Source organism: Abramis brama, assembly GCF_963993115.1.
Source record: "Abramis brama genome assembly, chromosome: 1".
Classification (NCBI taxonomy): Eukaryota; Metazoa; Chordata; class Actinopteri; order Cypriniformes; family Leuciscidae; genus Abramis; species Abramis brama.
Genome location: NC_139963.1, coordinates 555,942 through 576,648, shown reverse-complemented (window position 1 = coordinate 576,648; position 20,707 = coordinate 555,942). Strand labels below are relative to the sequence as shown.

At 38.0% G+C, this 20,707-nt stretch overlaps 2 protein-coding genes across 20 annotated transcripts in view; both read right to left on the bottom strand.

The window, feature by feature from the left end:
- LOC311090947 (uncharacterized protein) overlaps window positions 1-20,707 on the bottom strand; it is a 228,180-nt gene that overhangs the window by 134,797 nt on the left and 72,676 nt on the right. For 13 of the 18 annotated variants that reach the window (XM_084126594.1, XM_084126605.1, XM_084126600.1 and 10 more), the window contains 3 exons: window positions 19,149-19,322; window positions 18,745-18,918; window positions 11,770-11,943 (listed from right to left, as the gene is read on the bottom strand). In XM_084126594.1, coding sequence (XP_083982720.1) covers window positions 11,770-11,943; window positions 18,745-18,918; window positions 19,149-19,322 — 522 coding nt within the window. The remainder of the gene's footprint in view (window positions 1-11,769; window positions 11,944-18,744; window positions 18,919-19,148; window positions 19,323-20,707) is intronic. The other 5 variants (XM_084126598.1, XM_084126602.1, XM_084126596.1 and 2 more) reach the window with 3 other exon arrangements.
- LOC311091138 (uncharacterized protein) lies at window positions 2,725-11,303 on the bottom strand. 2 transcript variants are annotated; one of them, XM_084126921.1, is made up of 5 exons: window positions 10,193-11,303; window positions 10,061-10,108; window positions 9,677-9,973; window positions 9,497-9,586; window positions 2,725-9,410 (listed from the first exon to the last, which is right to left on the bottom strand). In XM_084126921.1, exons 1-5 carry the CDS (start codon window positions 10,278-10,280, stop codon window positions 8,869-8,871), a joined length of 1,065 nt encoding a protein of 354 aa, XP_083983047.1. In that variant the 5' UTR covers window positions 10,281-11,303; the 3' UTR covers window positions 2,725-8,868. The 2 variants fall into 2 exon arrangements, with proteins under 2 accessions (XP_083983047.1, XP_083983048.1); XM_084126922.1 differs by having other exon boundaries at window positions 2,725-9,407.

Genomic DNA, 20,707 nt, shown 5'->3' with positions numbered 1-20,707 from the left:
TTTTACACTCTATTTGTATACATAGATATAATAGAATATCAAGCAGTCGGTGACGCGTATGTTCCATTATTAGAGACGATACATATCGAATCGACCACCAACAAAGCAGTCTGTGTCAGGCACAACAAGTCTCATTACGTGCGTCTTAATAAAAACATCATATCAGATATCGGCATTGAGATTAAAGACGATCAGAATAAAGACGTACGATTCACCTACGGCAAAGTTGTGACGAAGCTGCACTTTAGACCAGTGAGAAAACATTTGTTTTAAAAATGGCTTATCTCACACCGTACCAGGACGATCCCCACCGCTACATATCATATTATCAGGCCCAGACGGGTCACGGAATGCCGGGCTATGCCGGAAGCGGAGTCATGTACGGTTCCGGTTTTGCGTCAGGCATCGGGGGTCTCTTTCGTGGATTATATCGTATGGCAATACCGTTTCTAAGAAGGGGTTTTAGTATTGCAAAGCCACACATAAAAGCTGCGGCAAAAAATATAGTAAGTGACGTAGTCACCAGTGCCTTGTCAAAATCATTTAATAATAATAATGATAACACCGAGAGACAGAGCGGTCAAGGTCTTATGGTCATGCGCAGAGGGTTGAAGCCCCCTGGGACCCGTATGAGGAGGGGGCGTGGTCACGGCGTAAAGAAGACTAGACGCGTCACGAAGAAACGCCCAGTTGCAAAAAAGAGAGGAAGAAGCCGGACGAAGCGTGTAAAAAGATCTACAAGTTTGAAAAGACGAAGCAACACTATCTTCTAAATCATGTCACTGATTCATGCAATGTCGGACGAATGTATTAAATCCGAACTGGATATTTTTACCCTTCCTTTAACTCAGACAGCTATTGAGAAAAACACTTATGTGGAAATCCCCCCTATGTCAGCGATTAATGATGCTTCTCCGATTGAGTTTTTCATTGCAGGGACTGGTGAAGATTACACTGATCTGAATAATACATTATTATATACTCGTGTTAAAATAACGCTGCCAGATGGGACTGATCCCCCGCAGGGAGCTCCAGTGGGACTTCTTAACTATCCTGGAGCATGTATTTTCTCGCAGGTGGATGTGTCGCTAGGAGATCGGTTGGTATCACAGTCGTCCAACACTTATCCTTACAGATCCATTCTGGAGATGCTTATTAATTATGGAAAAGATACCCTAGAGAACAACTTTTCAGCAGGATTGTTTTACAAAGACACAGCAGGGCACATGGATGCTACGGATCCGGCAGGTGCAAATGCAGGACTGACAAAGAGAGCTGCGTTTACTGACGGTGGCAATGTTGTTGAGTTACTAGCTCCGATACACAGCGATATATTCTTTCAGCCAAAATTACTTTTGAACGGAGTTGATATTCGTATTCGTCTAACTAGAGCAAAAGACGAATTCTGCCTTATGCGCGGGGACGCGATCGATTATAAACTAAAAATAATCTCCGCCTCTCTCTTTATCAAAAGAGTGTCTGTCTCACCATCGCTCCGATTAGGGCATGCTCAGGCATTGCTGTCAGCAACAGCAAAATACCCGTATGATAAAGTCTGTGTGAAATCCTTTTCTGTGCCGGCAGGGGCGCGCGTCTCAAATCACGAAAATCTCTTCCTTGGAACTCTTCCGAAATCCATTATTATAGCAATGACGGATAACGATGCTTTCACAGGATCATACGAAAAAAATCCATTCTCGTTCAAACATTTTCATCTTGAATATTTAAATCTCACCTCAGACGGTGGGCATGTCCCATACCGTCCGCTACAGCCACAATTTAATCTAGGCAACGCTGTAAAAGAATATTATCAGCTGGTTACAGCCACGGGGCGGCATCTGAAGAATCAGTCTCTCGCTATAGACAGGGAGGATTTTCTCAACGGCTACACGTTGTATGCCTATAACCTTACGCCAGATTCAGAGTGCGAGCAGCATGTGTCTCTGATTAGGTCCGGTAATATCAGGTTGGAGGCCCGTTTTAGAGAGCCTCTACAAAACACAGTAAACATTTTAATTTATGCGACCTATGATTCTCTGCTTGAGATATCACACAGAAGACAGGTGTTGGCAGAACACTACTGAAGAGTTTGAAATGAATACTGTAGAGCTAACGGAAATTATGGATAACATTACGTGTAATGTAAATTTTTTAGGAGTACTCGCTAGCGATCATCTTCCCAAAGAACCGCTGACAGATCTCCCGGCTCTATTAATTTGTAATACGGATCGATCGGACGAACCGGGACGCCACTGGTTAGCTATGTATATGGATCGAAACGGATACGGATGTTTTTTTGACAGTTTTGGGAATCCTCCGGATTCAGATTTTTTTCCACCGTCCATTCTCACCTTTCTAAAAAACAATTCTACACAAGTTCATCATTCTACCAGACAAGTCCAAGATTTTACATCAGTCACCTGTGGACAACATTGTGTCTTTTTTCTGTATCATATTTCACGGGGTGTTGAGTATAAGGATATAATGAAATTTTACCATAACGATAATCTATTAAGAAATGATACTATGGTGTCTCTTTTTGTGAAAAAATTGAAACCGATGGTGTGTGTTAGTAAAAGATTTAAATGTATCCAATGTGTACAGTCTGGTAAAATGTTCCAGTCTTATTAATTCCTGTGTAACGAATAAATAAAGAATATGTAATGAATAAAAGCGAGTCGTAAGCAGATGAATAATTTCATTTTCTTTCTTTTATTTGACATCAAAAACAATAACACATGGATGTTAACAACATAATAACATACATAGTTTTAAAAAAAATAAAAAAAAATAAAAAAAATAAAACACAGATACAAAACCTCTCACACGGTTATATTTTGTTAAAAATTCATCCATTGGTAGGCATCTACTCTGGGGGAGTTAAATACGTTTTCATCAGGATCGTGTGCATGTGTGTGCGTGTGACGTTTTTTCAATGACTTAGTAGGTACAGCACCAAAGTCATCCGCGTGTGTTTTTGTTTTAATCGTTTCAATCATACGTCTTACATTATGATTGGTTACAGTCGAATAAGGAATCTTTAATGCCGCAAATGCATCCAGAAACTCATACCATCCTGGAGGGTGTCGACTGTTATGTTTCATTTGTGGTGAAGTTAGAGTTTTTACCAGATCAAATATATGGGATCCTGAAATGATTCTCCCTTTATAAATAAATTCTCCATCATCTGTCCATGAAGACACGTGTTTGGCTTTGGACATTTTATCCATAATATATTTGACATTTTTTAAGCGTCTCTGAGGAATATTGTTTAAAACTTCTGAGACAATAGGGTCCTCAATGACGTCATCATTCCTAACATCCGGGGTATGGGGGGTGACAGGTGTCTCATGTTCCGGGGATGTAAGAGTTAGAGTGCTACTTTCCATATCACCATGTTTTACCACGTTTAAGAATCGTTGTAAAACACTAGTGTAGAGCTTGGATTTTTCGTAAGTGTTCAAATCATGCCTCTGCAGTATATCTCTAATGGATGAGTCCAAGTCATTCTCCACAGTCGTATGAATATTTTCACGAGGCTGGGCAGTTCTTAGTCTATCCATCTGATGTTTTGGCACGAGATACAATTTCTCGGCGTGTTGCATTTTTTTCTCTTCAGATTTAGTTTCTAGTTATTAGACTAGAAATGAAAGGAAGTGCTACGCTGAGTAGAGGGAGCAGAAAACCCCCTTTTTGATTAATCATACGTCTCTTCCTGCTGATATTAATCTTTTTATTTGCAACGTATTTTAATTCTTTTTTTCTTCTTTTTAAAGTCCCGTGTTGTTTCGCAGTTAGAGGGATCTTGCCATGAATAATATTTAGAGCCACTTCACATAGAGCTAATATTAACTCGTCGGGTGACGATTGCAGAATAACACGTCGCTGCTTGGGCGAACTCTTGTATAATAATTTTAAGAGGTAGAGATTTCTGGAAAGCCGTGTGCTCATCTTCACTTTTGGAGGTAGACCACCGGATAGTCTGACAGTAAATCCGCTCTGAGCCGGAATTTTTCAGGTGTGTGTGGTTTATAATCGATTAACAAATAACTGTGAGGTCGTTCAGTTGCATCGTTATATGCTTCGATAAAAAACCTAGCATTACCAGGAAACATTTGCCGACCCAAAATACCGATCTGCTGCTTATCGCGAGGATTTTTAAATATTATTAAATAATTAGTATTTAGACCGATTGTTCTGCTAGATTTACCCTGGAAAAACAGATTCTGTATTAATAGCAAACAGCTAATCTTCATATGATGCACTAGTCGTGTAAAAACGTTTTCGACCTCAGGGCTGGACGCTGCTTGACTCATAACGTCGTCCATGATAAGGATGGATCGTTTGGCAGGGGGGAATAAAGACTCGTCATCCAATTTCTTTGGTATACCTTCAATGAATTTAATATCAAAAGCATGTGACATTTCATCATACATCGATTGCCAGGATGTATACACATACACAAAATTGTCAAACTTGACAGAGCACATTTTCTCTGAATTATACATTAGATTTTTCACAAGAAAAGTCTTCCCAGAACCACTTTGTCCGGCTATTATAGCCGAGAAAGGATGCTGCATTCTGTAGTCAAACACATCTGTTTCACACATTTTTAAATATATTACTAGAATCCGTAAGGTAATGTGGTATAGTCCTGCTGAAGGACTCTCTTATCGTACACTACGGAGAATTTTTTCACATCTGATCTATTGTGCAGTGTGAATCCCCTCTTGTTTCTTGTGATGGTGTCTGTTTTTGCTAACAGATGTAATTTGACACCTGTTTCGACATAGTCTCGCACAAGATCGGTCAGACTCTGTAGTGTAACTATTTCTGCATTCTTTGCATTGAGTGTAATACCCTTCGCTTTGAGACACGAACGGCCATTGACTGTTTTAAATGCATATGATTTTGGTCCTGATGAGACGAACTGCAAAATGCTGTCATCAGGATCTAGCTCGTTTGTGAGCTGACCGAGATAAGATCCTGTTTCTGGCATCCAATCATCTTTTTTTGATACAAAAACCACTGAATCTGTATCTGAATAAATCGCACGCCTGTCTAACTTCTCCAAAAGATTATATAATTCAAGTCGACCCCAACAAGTCGTGAAAGCACCCACGAACAAATTCACGTCGTGCGTGGGTGCTGGGTCTTGCGTTAAGCTAGAGCACTGAATCATTGCCACTGTGTCAGATACGAAAGAGAAATGACGTATTACGTGGGCGTGGCTAAAGAGACGTTGAGTGAAGTCTTCCGGATCTGTTAGGAGCTCTGTGGTTGGCAGATGCGTGCGCAGAGAGAAACGACCCCATAATGTGTTCAAGATGAGCTTAGCAATGGATCTTTTTGCCGGATTTTTTATTATTTTAGAGACTTCTAGCTGAACACCCTCTTTCTCGAGATATTCATCCACGTAAGATTGTTTGTCTGTCTCTGTCACAACATGAGAAGGAAATCCTGAGGCTTCCTGTTTGAATTTTAGGAATGTTTTGACATAACCGGTGAATAAGCTGTCAGATGTGTGTGGAAAATGCCAGATCTCTTGTATTTTTATTATGCGATAGCCTTGTTGAACAGCCTTCTGGAGCTCCGCGCTTACCCAAGTGCCTGTAATACATCTATCAGCCTCTGTGTGGCAGCATTGTGTATCCTGAATCTGATTTTCGGCACACGTTCTACAGAGAGGAAACATTAATTTGCCCCCACATCTGTAAGGCAACACGGGGTGATACAATCCTCGGGGCGGTAGAACTATGGCTTTGACGAGACCAAAATAGCTCTCTATCTCTTCAAAGTCCTTGAAGATAATTTTAGGGTGACCGATAGGATACGTTTTAGTGGCCTGTACAAAAGGGTATAACGATGTGAAATCATAATAATCGATTCTCTCATCTTCAGCTGCTTTGTGATACAATTTGTACGCATTTGTTCTCCCTCCGTAAATTGCATCACGAGGTTTCAGTCTCTCGGGCGCGTCATAAGACTCCATAAACCGGATGACGTCAGGATCTGTCTGTTTTAACCCCTCCCACTCACAATCCCAAATACAAATGACACGCATGCCATACACTTTATCTAGTGATTCTAGTTTTGCATCAGTTTGCCTCCTAAGAGTACCGAAAGACACTTTTGATAAAGGGTTAATTTCATCTGATTTAAAACGACAGTCGTGACCGTGGAAAAAGCATCCTAAGTACTCATATGCAGTTTTTAACCCACAATCAGATTCATGAAATCCATCGAGGTGATATGGGCCTACCGCACGTTCTCCGTGATTTAAGGCATGCTCTATATTAATGCCTTGACTAGTTTTGATATACTCTAACCACTGTATGGATACGTTTGAGAACGTTTTATACTGATTTATGTATGCGTGGCTGTGTGTTAGAGCCAGCGTGTCGCGAGGAAGAAAATTGGTTTTGAACGTTTTCATGCATGTTCCTGCCAGCGTTATTGATTTAAAAGGATCAATGTTTGTGATAGTGAGGAATTCGGTTCTGTAGCGTTTGCACGCTTCTCGTAGAATAACAACATCGTTCCGACAGTAGAAAGCGAGTTCTTTTTTGAAGTCAAATACGTCACCCGCTACACCTGCATACCACTCATTAAACTGTGCGCGCTCCTCTGTATGCATCGAATCATATCCGTAAAACTCTTTTGCAGGATATGGTCCGATATATTCCTCATTTTCAGGCTTATTGAAACGATGTGGAAAGAAACCCTTTTCACCGACACTCAGATTTAAGGCCTTGGGTATCTTTGTGAGTTTAAACGGGATGAATTGCCACGAGTCTATAAAACGCTGTTTAAACACCCTATCGTACATATATAGAATTCGACACCCCTGCAGAATAACTTTAGGAGTTATTCCTTCGTTGCTAAGATACTCTAACAGGATGTAGGAATCAAATCCCGATGCGTTGTGAGCTATGAAAGTGTATTCTGCATATTTTGGACGTCTAAAATGCTTAATTAGACGTGCCACACAATCTGTACCACCGGCTTCAAACGTCTCTCCTCCCTGTGTCATGGCGCAAACATAGTTAGCCACATGTTTATCATTCTGATACCTAGTCTCAAAGTCATAATATATGTATTTCTCGACACATAGTTCGGGTTTTAGAGGCTGTATGTAGCACTCATGAACACCTTCACTTACCAAAGCCTCATCACAGTGCATGCACCTGTCAGATTTACACTTGTGGGGTTTTCCACCTGACGGCCTATAAATGGTGTGACATTTTGAGCAGAATTTGATCGTGTCACATTGAGATTTTTCATTAGATGTGCCCTCTTGTTTATGTGTTTTGTAGCAGAAGATGTTTTTACAGAATCTGAGACAGTCTGGACACTGTCTACTTTTGGTTGGATGTGTTCGACACTCGTTTGTCATGCATATTTTACAAACAAACTTGCAATTGTGTGTTCTCCTATCTCTATATCCTTTAAAACAGTATGGACAGACGTATGGAGATCCAAGAAAACCCTTCAAATTTTTTATTAGATGGAAATGTCCTTCGTGATTAAATAGATGTACGGTCTTTGGGTGAATTTCGTCTGTGTTTTTGTAAACCTGCATCTTTCCTGAACAGTCTCTGTGGAAAACTACAATTTTTACTCCTAATTCTCTTTCGAAAATGTTTAGATCATGAAATCCTATTTTATCATACGTTGTAAAACCGCATTGTGTGTGGATTTGAGTCGCCGGTGTTTGCAACTGTTGGTCTGTGAATTCAGGATTCAAAAAATAGGCAAGACAGTAGCTCAAGCACATTTCATTGCCGATGTTTACAGGACTAAATAAGTGCATTTTATTCCGACTAATACTCTCACTTATTGCAAGGTCTGTGATTTTCCTACAACCACCTGCAGATTTATCTCTCACAATTGAGATTTGTAATGTCAAGGTCGAATCTGTCGATACGTCACGGTTGCTTTGAGCTGCTTGTTCTATCTGGCTTATGAAAACTGATGCGTCGTGGTTGCTCTCAGGTGTTAAAACAGCATTTACAGAAGTTGCAAGTGAATCTCCAGCTAATGATATGTTCATATACCCTGTTCGCCCTGCAAACTGTTGAGAGAAATCCACAACATCATTCAAGATATTTTGCAAACGCAAATTGTACTCTGCAAAATCACAAGCCTCTATTCCACGGAGATCTAGCGGTCTGTGTAACTGCACACCATTGAAACGCGGTCTTGGTGTTATTGTAAAATCAGCCACCCGTCCTCCTTCGATCATTAATCTGTCTATTTCCTCCTGACTTAGTTCCATACGCCCCATATTCGTTTGAGCTGATCCATCACCACCTGTCTGTATGGTCTCATCTTCATCATCCACGAACGGATCTAACCAGGATCGCTGTTCAACTAAGATATTATTTAATCTCTCTCTATCGGAGAGGTCTGTAGTATTTAGCGCTTGTAGTTGATCCCGTATTAAAGAGTTGAGTCTGTCGTTATTTTCAGTGGTCGTACGTCTTACTCTTGTTCGAGATACATTTTCATTTTCAGATTCGGGATGTGCTCTTTTTGAAAGCATTTTGATGTTTTTTTATTTTAAAATTGTGTGAAACAGAAGCGTAACATCAAATATAGATCATAATGTTGTTAATATGTATACATTATAAAAGTAGGCTATCAGTAAAACAAAATCACACGCACGTAGCCTATAAAAGTATCACTCAAATGAATTAAATGAATAAATGAATAAAAAAAACAATACCAATAACAGTTCCAAATGAATAAAAAATAATAAAAAACGACAGAGAAAATCATTTAAAACTAAACTAAACACAGATGTATATAATGAAATATAAAATCTCACACGTGGTAATATTTGTAATATTTGTTAAAAAAAAAAACCTATCTTCTTGGATTTTGTGAATTGGTCCAATTCCGTTGAATAATGTTCAATCTTTCAGAGATCAGAGATAAAACAGTTGTACGTAATGAATCATCATTCCTCACCTCTGTCAGCTCTTGTTGGAGTGAAAACACATCATTGCTTATTTGTCTGATTTCGTCCGATGTTTGATCGTGACATCTCCCAAAAAACTCCACAGCGTTTCTTAATTCATTCGTATGGTGAGCTTGCTGATCTGAGATTCTGTGGAGCAGCGCTATAACTTCTCTTTGTGACTCGGAAACGATCTTCTCCGTTTGATGATATGATAGTGGCGATGAAGCTATTTCCAAGACACGTTGAAAGTTTCTGTTGGCTATGCGTAATGTGGTATAATTTAGTCTTTGAAGTTCTCCAACGTTGAATACTGGTGTGAAGCAGCGTTCATCGTCTCCTTCATCATCACTGCTATCTGAAGATTCCCTTTCAGAATTGATGGTGTTCAGAACGGCTTCTTCGGATTCGAAAAATATGTCTGCGTCTCTTTCGTCTGAGATTTCTTCTAGAGAAAAAAACAATCAAACAATCAAACATGTATTATACGGCTTATTTAATATAGATAAAATATAATGACCCATGAAATCTTACCGTCTTCCGAAAAAATCGGACTCTCGTGAGAATAATCCTCAAATCGTTTTTTGCCTCCAGTTGTTGATGAAACAGAATCAGTCTTTTCTTCTAAAAACAACATTATTTTTTTTAAATAAAAAAATAAAAAACCAACAAATAAAATATTATGATTAGACAAAAAAATAGTTTTTCCCTTACCGTCGTCCGGATAGATGAATTCTTCTCCATAAATTTCCCGAAGACGTTTCACCCCTCGTGAACCATCAAAGATGTTAGCACCTCCACTGTTTATCAAACGGATAGGAGAATTCTCTTCGACCGCTGGTGAAACTTGTTCGATGCTCTCTGCCTCTCTGGAGGCTTGAGGTAGAGGTGTCGAGTTTGGGGTAATATCTTCGTAAATCTGATTGGTCGGGGTTGAAATATTATCCAATGGGTGTGTTGATGGCTGCGTCGGAGGGGTGGTGCTATGAGTCGGAACGTTCTCTGTAATTTCTGTTGAAATAATGAGTTGGTTTTTTTTATTTAAAATATTTAGTAATTAGAAAATATTAAAAAGACATGACAAAATATATTTCGTACCTTGTAAAAAGTCGTCTGCCGATACTCCATTTGGAAATGATGCATCATCTGCGAATAAAAGCATTTATTGAAATATCTTTTCAATATTGTGGGATATAATGTATAATGTATAATTTATGATGAAAAACTCACATATTTCGTTCAAAATCTCGGCTAATTCAGCATCAAAATATTGGTCAGGTATAGCTGCTTCTTCTGTTCCCTGATAATCTGCAGACATAATGAAGCTAGGATTCGCAATTCGACGTTCAGTCTCCTTCGATGGTTTGGTGCGTGAATGAATGAATTACTTTGCTTCCTTTTAAAGATTGTGCGAGGGATTTGAAAAACACATTTCTCCCGCTTATTTTTTTCAAAGAAAACATCCCTTTTTTTCACAAGCGTGAAGTCTTCGTCGTGATTTCTACAACTAGAACAACATATGGTCGTTTTGTTTACATGTCCGGATAATCTTTCCCGGATACAGCCTGTAATAAAAACTAATTCTCGCTCGACAAAGCATAAAACAGCTTGATATCAGCGCAACTGCAGACCTGATGGATCCGACCATTTGTGTGTGTGTGTGTGTGTGTGTGTGTGTTTGTGTGTGTGTGTGTGTGTGTTGTATAACCTTAAAAACTATGGCCTAAACTTTAAAACATAGGATAACTTTGTGACAATTAGACATTTCATATGAATGTTCAAAGTGATTAACAAATAGCATTTCACTGTAAGTTTGCGCTCCTTTTTAAACATCTCATGTGACTGTGACGCTGTGGGAGGGGGATTCCCGTGAGTGATGTCATTTTTTACACACACCCTTAAATCGAAATTGACCACTCACTTTTGAGAGGGGTGTGTTAGGGGGTGTGGTCTCTTCGAGCCGTTGCACCATGATTCTCTGGTCATTTCCAGCTTGGACTCTGAAGTGACCGGTCGCTTTTTCTATTTGGGAGCTTGAAGGGACTGTGGGAATTTCCACGGTGACATCTGTTGTGGGTGGGGGTAGAGGCGGAGTCTGACTGTGTCTCTCTGTAACCTTCAGAAAATGTCACTCCTGACAAATCTTCGGCGTGTGTGGACATTTTTTCACTTTGCTCCAGAAAAATTACACAAGGAAAACACTTTTGTCTTTAAACCCCCGAGTCTTTAACAAATGGTATGTAAAAACGCAAGGCTTTTTAAACTGTGTTTTATGTAAAAGTTTTACAAAATACTATGTGAAAGTTAAATGCTTACAAATCAACATTTTAAAAATGATCTTTTTTTTAATGTTTTTAATAGCTCTTTTTTAGAGAAAAATGATCTTTTTGTAAATGAAAAAGTTGTTTTAATGTTTTAATCTTGAAATAACATCTTGAAATAACTCTTTTAGAGAAAAATGTAATTTTAACTTATTTCATTGATGTTTTAAATGTACATATGTCTTCTTTAATAAATAAAAAACACTGAACTCATCTCTGGCTATGTCTTTATTGTACATTTCTTAAAAAGTTTTTAATATACACCTGTTTAGAACTACTGAGCATGGGAGATTTTCCCACGCTTCAGATGCTCAACCCATAAGGAGGCGTGCCACAAGTCCGATTTTCCCACGGTATACTGTACAGTCCATAAGTGGGAGGAGCTAGCGTGGGAAATTCCCACGGTCAAAAAGGGGGCGGGGCTTAGAGGGTCATAAATCACTCAAAGTGACAGTTTGTATCCCTCTACACTCTCTTGTGACTGACCTCAATCTCTCCAGTTTACAGTGTGAATCCTTCAGTACGGCACATAAGTGCTTCACTCCAGAGTCTCCTAGTTTATTCCTGCTCAGGTCCAGCTCTCTCAGGTGTGACGGGTTTGATCTCAGAGCTGAAGTCAGGATGAGACTCTGTTCCTCTGTAATACTGCATCTATTCAGACTGAAGACAGAAAGAGAAAATGACTCAGATCTATGATGATCAACTAACGTGTTCATCTTCATCCAGCAGACTTTTGCTGACAAATAAACAGGGATATCAAGGTAAAGGTAACATGGAGAAAGACTACACATTGTTCATTTAAATATACTACCAACACTGTAACAATACAAAGGTTGAAATTGTTGATGTATTCATGTTTACACATTCATTTCATTTCATTTTTAAAGGGTCATGAAACCCCAAAACACATTTTTTGATGACGTCACGCGTGACCTTTCCAACGTGATGATGTAATACGTGGCACATCTCAGAGATGGTACAAGACGGGCATTTGTGGTTACAAAAAATGTATATACGAGTAAACTTAGTGTCCCACGTTTTTTGCTGCAAATGACTGGGCAGTAGTTCTTGGACCGTCACTCACAGCTATTAGTTAATGTGTTTTTTTTTTCCTTTTTTTCCTTCATTGTTACTATGTTGTTTGTCGTTTATTTTTGTTGATTCTTGGTGTTTATGTTTTTGTATTTTTTTTTCTTTGTATGTGAAGGGGAACTTTGTTTGTTCTTATTTCATGTTCAAAATTTAATAAAGAGATTGATGAAAAAAAAAAGTATATACTGTATATATATAAACCAAAATACAGCGAATAGTCTTCTTGGCGTGCCTACTTTTGAAAGTCAACATTTAGATTATGTGAACTAAGTTAAATGCATTGTAAAGGCCTAGGTCACTCTGGAATAAATCACAACGTGTTTCATGATAAAAACGTGACTTTAGTTTACAGTCCGGAAAATACAGTAGGTTATAGTAAATTATTTCACGGACCCCCTGGCACTTGAGGACTGAAAGCCTCATAAGAAAGCCCTGTCGAGGCTCTTCCCCGGTGCGGGTCGTGTTGAGCCATTAGTCTGGGTGTTTGATGAGGAAAAGATGAAATGTAGTAGTTGCAATAAACGCGTTCAGAATCCGCACAACTGCAGCAGCGGAGGACTTTTATTCTGCTGAGCGGAGCTGAGGAAGAACTGATGACGGGACAGTTTGATCTTCAGCTGACAAATCAGAGGAAAGGAGCGTTTCATTCCCGCCTATACGTGTAGAAATCAAATATTCAAGCTGTTTATAAATGTTTCTACCTGAGAACGAAAAGTGAAAAATCAAGCTGAATACTTGTTTTTAGTTTTTCTGAAAAAATAAAAAGACGAAAAAGGAAGTGTTTTCTCATTTTCTACTTTCAATATTAAATCAAAAGACGAATGAACACACGACATGGTCCGTGTATCATCTGATCATTTCATTTCCTGTTTGGAATGGAATAACGAGAAATGAAAAGACGGATCGTTTATTCGGTGTTTCGTTTAGTTTAATAAACGGAAAATGAGATTTCGGCTCGATTTCTAATTTTTCGTTTGTGGTTTACAAATCGGTTTATGGCTTTGATATTTCGTTTGCACATGTGGGCGGCGCTGAAACGCCCCTTTTCACACTGAAACGGCACTGACAAATGCACTGTAATAAAATAATGTCTGAAACCACCACTCACTGTAAACTACGCACAATATTTGAAGCAGAAATATGTTGCTGGTCACGTAATTCGCGCTGCTGAGACTTGCAAGCGACCCCAATAATGTGAGCCACAGTATATGACAGATTATTTTAGCATGATGTATTTCCCATTGATAAATACAGTGCAAATAGTTCCTTCTCTTTTGATAAAAGAGAAGCGGAAATAAAAATCAATAATAGGCTGAACTGTACCATGGTAATATGTCCGTAACATTAGATGGCCGTAGATGACCTATCCATAACTGTTACATTAGAGTTAGGGGATAACACAGTTTGTACAGTATAAAAATCATTATGTCTAAAGTTCCCATTAAACATGAAAACCCAACAACCCAATGGGAATATATCCTTATTGTGTAAAACATCCAGAGGTGGACAGTGACAAAGTACATTTACTTGAGTACTGTACTTAAGTACACTTTTTGAGCATCTGTACTTTACTTGATTTTACTGTACTTGAAACTGATTTTCATTTTCAACGTTGGATTTGGTCTTCTAAATGCGAATTTTGTCATTGTTTTGGAGCACACTAGCTTATAGATAACAGTAAGGCAAACATATTCATACTAAAAGCCAAAAAACTTTAAATATGGCACTATTTGAGGGAACAGCCATTTGGGTGTCCGAAACCATTGTGGACGTTATTGAGTGACTTATTCAATCTCACATTCAATCCCACTACTGGAACTGTGCTCTAGAAATACATGTGATATTGATATGAGGGAAGGCAGGCATAGATTCAGAGGCATACGGTACTGTAAGTAATACACACAACAATGCAACAATAATAAAACAATGCGCTGACATTTACTTTTGATACTCAAGTACTTTTAAAAACGAGTACTTCTGTAAAAATCTTTCTTTTTTTTTTACTTCAGTAAAAATCAGTCTTTACAACTTTCTTGTAACGGAGTAATATTTGACCAGTAGTATCTGTACTTTCACTCAAGTAAGGAAGTTGTTTGTCCAGCTCTGAAAACATCTGTTCATAATCTGTGATTACACAATTCCAATACGAACAGCACCGGGAGGCGTCTGGAGTAACTCTGCACTGATCAATCCACATTTTTAAGACAGCTAATTTTACAGTAGGCTTATATTCAAAATGTCCTTCTCATATAACGCCAACGACCGCACAAATGGGCTTCCTTTGTGAAATATAGCAGACCACCGTTTTAAATAACAGTTTAAAAAAGGTTGTCTGCTATTTTTCTCAAAGGAAGCTCAGATAGATAGATAGATAGATAGATGACAAATAAAAGTTCCAGATGGACAAACATTAAATCCAGTGTGAATAACAATATCTTAAAATAAACTAGAGAGTGGATACACAGATATGGCCTATTTATGAATGAAATTCATGCATTTGTCATTTAAACTGATGCAAACATGGAAAGAGAGTAGAAAACACTTATTGTCCTGTCGCCCCCTCTAGTGGACAGCATTGAGTATTACGGCCTTCATTGCTCAGAGAACGCAAGTCAAGGGATTTTTTGGAAAGTAAGTCAGACCAGTTAGAAAAGATATAAGCGAGTCAGACCAGTCTGAAGGTCTGAGCTGAGTTTGGTGAAGCATTAAAGTTCTAGTCAATTTCTCATAATAATAATAAATAATAATAATAATGTTTAAATGCTTTCTTAAGCCAACATAATAAAGAAAACTCAGAGAAACATCGACCAATTCAGTATGTAATAAAATTGTATTAGTTTTATAATAAAACTAATAACATTTTAAAGGTATGCCGTGCTCTTCAACCGACATGATTTTAATTAATCCCAAACCTGCTAATTTTGTCAGTATTAATGTACGTTCACTGATTCTAGCTTCTCTCTTTTCTGTCTCTTTCTTTTCATGTGAACTGAGTAGGCTACACATGCTTACATTCATAAATATACATTTTGTTTATATTACATTTTCAAAATGATCTATCACACACACCTGCCTTTTGATGTAAATAAAAGACGAGAGTGGTAAATGTTACGGACATATTATCATGGTACAGTTCAGCCTATTATTGATTTTTATTTCCGCTTCCCTTTTATCCAAAGACAAGGAACTATTTTCACTGTATTTATCAATGGGAAATACATCATGCTAAAATAATCTGTCATATACTGTGGCTCACATTATTGGGGTCGCTTGCAAGTCTCAGCAGCGCGAATTACGTGACCAGCAACATATTTCTGCTTCAAATATTGTGCGTAGTTTACAGTGAGTGGTGGTTTCAGACATTATTTTATTACAGTGCATTTGTCAGTGCCGCACTCGCACCAACTCTTATTCTGCCTGACAGAAGAAAGGCTCGTAGCTTACTGAAGGCGGAGCGTTTCGACCAATCAGATGAAAGGGGCGTTTCAGCGCCACCCACGTGTGCAAATGAAATATCGAACCCATAAACCGATTTGTAAACCACAAACGAAAAATGAAAAACCGAGCCAAAATCTCATTTTTCATTTTTTAAACTAAACTAAAAAACGAATAAACAAACTGGTTTTCATTTCTCGTTATTCCATTCCAAACAGGAAATTAAATTATCAAAAAGTACGCAGACCCGTGTATCATTCGTTCAGTCGTTTTTTATTTAATATTGAAAGTAGAAAAAACGAGAAAACAGTTCCTTTTTCGATTTTTCATTTTTTCCAAAAAAACGAAAAACAAGTATTCAGATTGATTTTTCGTTTTTCGTTCTGAGGTAGAAAAATGAATAAACAGCTCGATATTCGATTTCTACACATGGGTGGGAATGAAACGCCCCTTTCCTCTGATTTGTCAGCCGAAGATCAAACTGTCCCGTCATCAGTTCTTCCTCAGTTCTGCACTGCAGAATAAGAGTCCTCCGTTGTGTGGATTCTTAACGCGTTTATTGCAACTTTTTCATATGTTTTTCCATCAACCAGACTAACGAATGGCTCGACACAACCCGTACTGGGGAATAGACTAGACAGGGCTTTCTTCTTTGTAGATTCACCTACGCTTTGCATCAGCTGGGTATGCAGGGTAGCCTAAATGACGGCTGTTAGCCTATGGTCGCCCTCGCCCAGTATTTTTTTTTTTTTTTATAATAAATGAAGATATAAATCAATATAATTAGTTGTAAATTAAATATTTTTACCACTAATACAAAAAGAAAAGAATAATGCATTGACTATATAATAGGCCTATATTAACGTAAACGCATGAACTGTCATTCAGACTGACTATCTAACAACCGGAGAACAGAGAACAACAGAGATATTAAAATACATACTCTTCTGAGTTTTATAAATTTATTAATTTATATCTCAAAGATGTGCGCTTGTGCGCAGCGCACCGGTCATGCTGAGAGGGAAACAAACGCATTTTATTATTAGCCTATTCAGAAATAGTGTAAAAGACCGGTAAATAAAATACAACATTAACATTATAAACACTATTAATAACATAGGCTATGTCTATGCGTATTTTACTTCCCCTTACTGTAGCCCATGTCAAACCTTTAAATTAATGGTTTTCAGAAAACAACAAGAATGAAAAATAAGTAGCCACGTATAATAAAATTATAACCTATAATAGCTTATAATAATAGCCTATTGTGTCCTTTATTATAAACAACATTTAGCCCATTTTAAACGCCAAGCCTAAACAAATTTATTTGAATCGAAACTGAAACTGTACCGACGGTGGTTTCGCGCATCTCTCATTCGGTCCAAAGTTTCCATATTTGCAATGTAACATTTGGATGCTAACTAGTAATGTAAAGACGGCTTCGTACTTCAGTCGAGTCCCAATATACAAGTATATGCTAAATCATCATCTTCACAGCAAGGGAAATGAGTTTGGAATAACAGCAAGTAGGACTGTGCGGCACAGCTTTTATATTGTACAACAGACCAATTAAATTAAGCAGAATAACTTTTTATATATTTGGTTGACTGTGTTTTATTTTAATAATGAATAGGCTGCGATGTCAAGTTAGCAATGCCAGAAGTGAACTGATAATAGCCTAGATGTTGTGTGAGCGAGCAATGCGCCAGCGCCATCACTTGGATGTGTTGCTCAGCAGGGGAAATAACTTAATATTCTGTCGTTTAATAATCTGTCATTCGAAACAGTAAAATTTATATTTTTATTTGTGTACATTCAAAATGACTACAAAATGTCATGCCTTTGAAAAATAAAGAAAACAACATGATGCGCTGCGTCTCAGACTCCTTGAACATCTTTCTGGCGCACACCAAAAATGAACCAAAATAGAGTGAATAGCCTTCTGACGCGCCTACTCTTCAAAGTCAACATTTAGATTATTTTAAGTAAAATGCATTATATAGTCACTTAGGAATAAAACACAGCGTGGTTCATGATAAAAAAAAAAAAAAAAAACGTGACTTTACAATTTGGAAAATAGGAAAATAGCAAACCCCTGGCACTTGAGAACTCTGGTCTACAAAGAAGAAAGCCCAGTCTAGTCTATTCCCCAGTACGGGTTGTGTCGAGCCATTCGTTAGTCTGGTTGATGGAAAACATATGAAAAAGTTGCAATAAACGCGTTAAGAATCCACACAACGGAGGACTCTTATTCTGCAGTGCAGAACTGAGGAAGAACTGATGACGGGACAGTTTGATCTTCGGCTGACAAATCAGAGGAAAGGAGTGTTTCATTCCCACCCATGTGTAGAAATCGAATATCGAGCTGTTTATTCATTTTTCTACCTCAGAACGAAAAACGAAAAATCAAGCTGAATACTTGTTTTTAGTTTTTTTAAAAAAATAAAAAGACGAAAAAGGAAGTGTTTTCTCTTTTCTCTACTTTCAATATTAAATCAAAAAACGAATGAACACACGACACGGTCCGTGTATCATCTGATCATTTCATTTCCTGTTTGGAATGGAATAACGAGAAATGAAAAGACGGATCGTTTATTCGGTTTCGTTTAGTTTAATAAACGGAAAATGAGATTTCGGCTCGATTTCTAATTTTTCGTTTGTGGTTTACAAATCGGTTTATGGCTTTGATATTTCGTTTGCACATGTGGGCGGCGCTGACACGCCCCTTTCATCTGATTGGTCAAACCGCTTCGTCTTCCGTACAGCCAGAATAAGAGTCCGTACGGCACACTCACATCCCACTTTAACCCCCTGTGAGCAATAGGGGAAACCCAGAAAGTGCACTGCTATAAACAATGACACATAAGCCCTGCTGTCTTCAAATAAATAAACTTCAGTCACACTGTAATTGCTGTACAGTATAATGATACTAACTGTAGTTTCTCCAGCTTGAATTGTGGGTTCATCAGTAGATCACTGAGGTTTTTCACTCCAGAGTCTCCTAGTGTATTCACGCTCAGGTCCAGCTCTCTCAGGTGTGACGGGTTTGATTTCAGAGCTGAAGTCACATCAGAATAACCTTCATCTGTCATATCACAGCCTCTTAACCTACATTAGCAGAGAGAGAGAAGAAAATAAGACAGAAGAAAAGAAAACTCTTTATTCTGTAAAGTCACATCATCTTCATAAGCAAATAAAACAGAGGAAGAGAGATCTTCATCTTTATTTCACCAGATCACAAAATACTCAGTTTGCACAAATACAGTGTTAAAGTGTTTTAGTTTAAACTGTTGAAGTGATTTTAAGCATTTTGATTCTTGTATGTGAATGTGACTGACCTCAATCTCTCCAGTTTACAGTGTGAATCCTTCAGTACGGCACATAAGCGCTTCACTCCAGAGTCTCCTAGTGTATTCCAGCTCAGGTCCAGCTCTCTCAGGTGTGACGGGTTTGATTTCAGAGCTGAAGTCAGGATGAGACTCTGTTTCTCTGTAATACTGCATCCACTCAGACTGAAGACAGAAAGAGAAAATGACTCAGATCTATGATGATCAACTAACGTGTTCATCTTCATCCAGCAGACTTTTGCTGACAAATAAACAGGGATATCAAGGTAAAGGTAACATGGAGAAAGACTACACATTGTTCATTTAAATATACTACCAACACTGTAACAATACAAAGGTTGAAATTGTTGATGTATTCATGTTTACACATTCATTTCATTTCATTTTTAAAGGGTCATGAAACCCCAAAACACATTTTTTGATGACGTGACGCGTGACCTTTCCAACGTGATGATGTAATACGTGGCACATCTCAGAGATGGTACAAGACGGGCATTTGTGGTTAAAAAGTATATATATATATATATATATATATATATATATATATATATGTATATACACCCCCTTTTTTTGAATATGTCGGGAAGTTGACCTTCCCAGACAATCCTGAGTAAACTTAGTGTCCCACGTTTTTTGCTGCAAATGACTGGGCAGTAGTTCTTGGACCGTCACTCACAGCTATTAGTTAATGTGTTTTTATTTTGTTTTGTTTTTTCCTTCATTGTTACTATGTTGTTTGTCGTTTATTTTTGTTGATTCTTGGTGTTTATGTTTTTGTTTTCTTTGTATGTGAAGGGGAACTTTGTTTGTTCTTATTTCATGTTCAAAATTTAATAAAGAGATTGATGGAAAAAAAAAGTATATACTGTATATATATATATACCAAAATACAGCGAATAGTCTTCTTGGCGCGCCTACTTTTGAAAGTCAACATTTAGATTATGTGAACTAAGTTAAATGCATTGTAAAGGCCTAGGTCACTCTGGAATAAATCACAACGTGTTTCATGATAAAAACGTGACTTTAGTTTACAGTCCGGAAAATACAGTAGGTTATAGTAAATTATTTCACGGACCCCCTGGCACTTGAGGACTGAAAGCCTCATAAGAAAGCCCTGTCGAGGCTCTTCCCCGGTGCGGGTCGTGTCGAGCCATTAGTCTGGGTGTTTGATGAGGAAAAGATGAAATGTAGTAGTTGCAATAAACGCGTTCAGAATCCGTACAACTGCAGCAGCGGAGGACTTTTATTCTGCTGAGCGGAGCTGAGGAAGAACTGATGACGGGACAGTTTGATCTTCGGCTGACAAATCAGAGGAAAGGAGCGTTTCATTCCCGCCTACGTGTAGAAATCAGATATTCAAGCTGTTTATAAATGTTTCTACCTGAGAACGAAAAGTGAAAAATCAAGCTGAATACTTGTTTTTAGTTTTGTTGAAAAAATAAAAAGACGAAAAAGGAAGTGTTTTCTCGTTTTTCTACTTTCAATATTAAATCAAAAAACGAATGAACACACGACACGGTCCGTGTATCATCTGATCATTTCATTTCCTG

Bases quoted from the DNA above. Each gene is read 5' to 3' on its own strand.
- LOC311091138 (XM_084126921.1), bottom strand. From the start codon at position 10,280: ATGTCTGCAGATTATCAGGGAACAGAAGAAGCAGCTATACCTGACCAA. The intron at 10,109-10,192 runs GTGAGTTTTTCA...TTTTATTCGCAG, and splicing joins CGAGATTTTGAACGAAATAT to ATGATGCATCATTTCCAAAT. The intron at 9,587-9,676 runs GTAAGGGAAAAA...TGTTGTTTTTAG, and splicing joins ATTCATCTATCCGGACGACG to AAGAAAAGACTGATTCTGTT.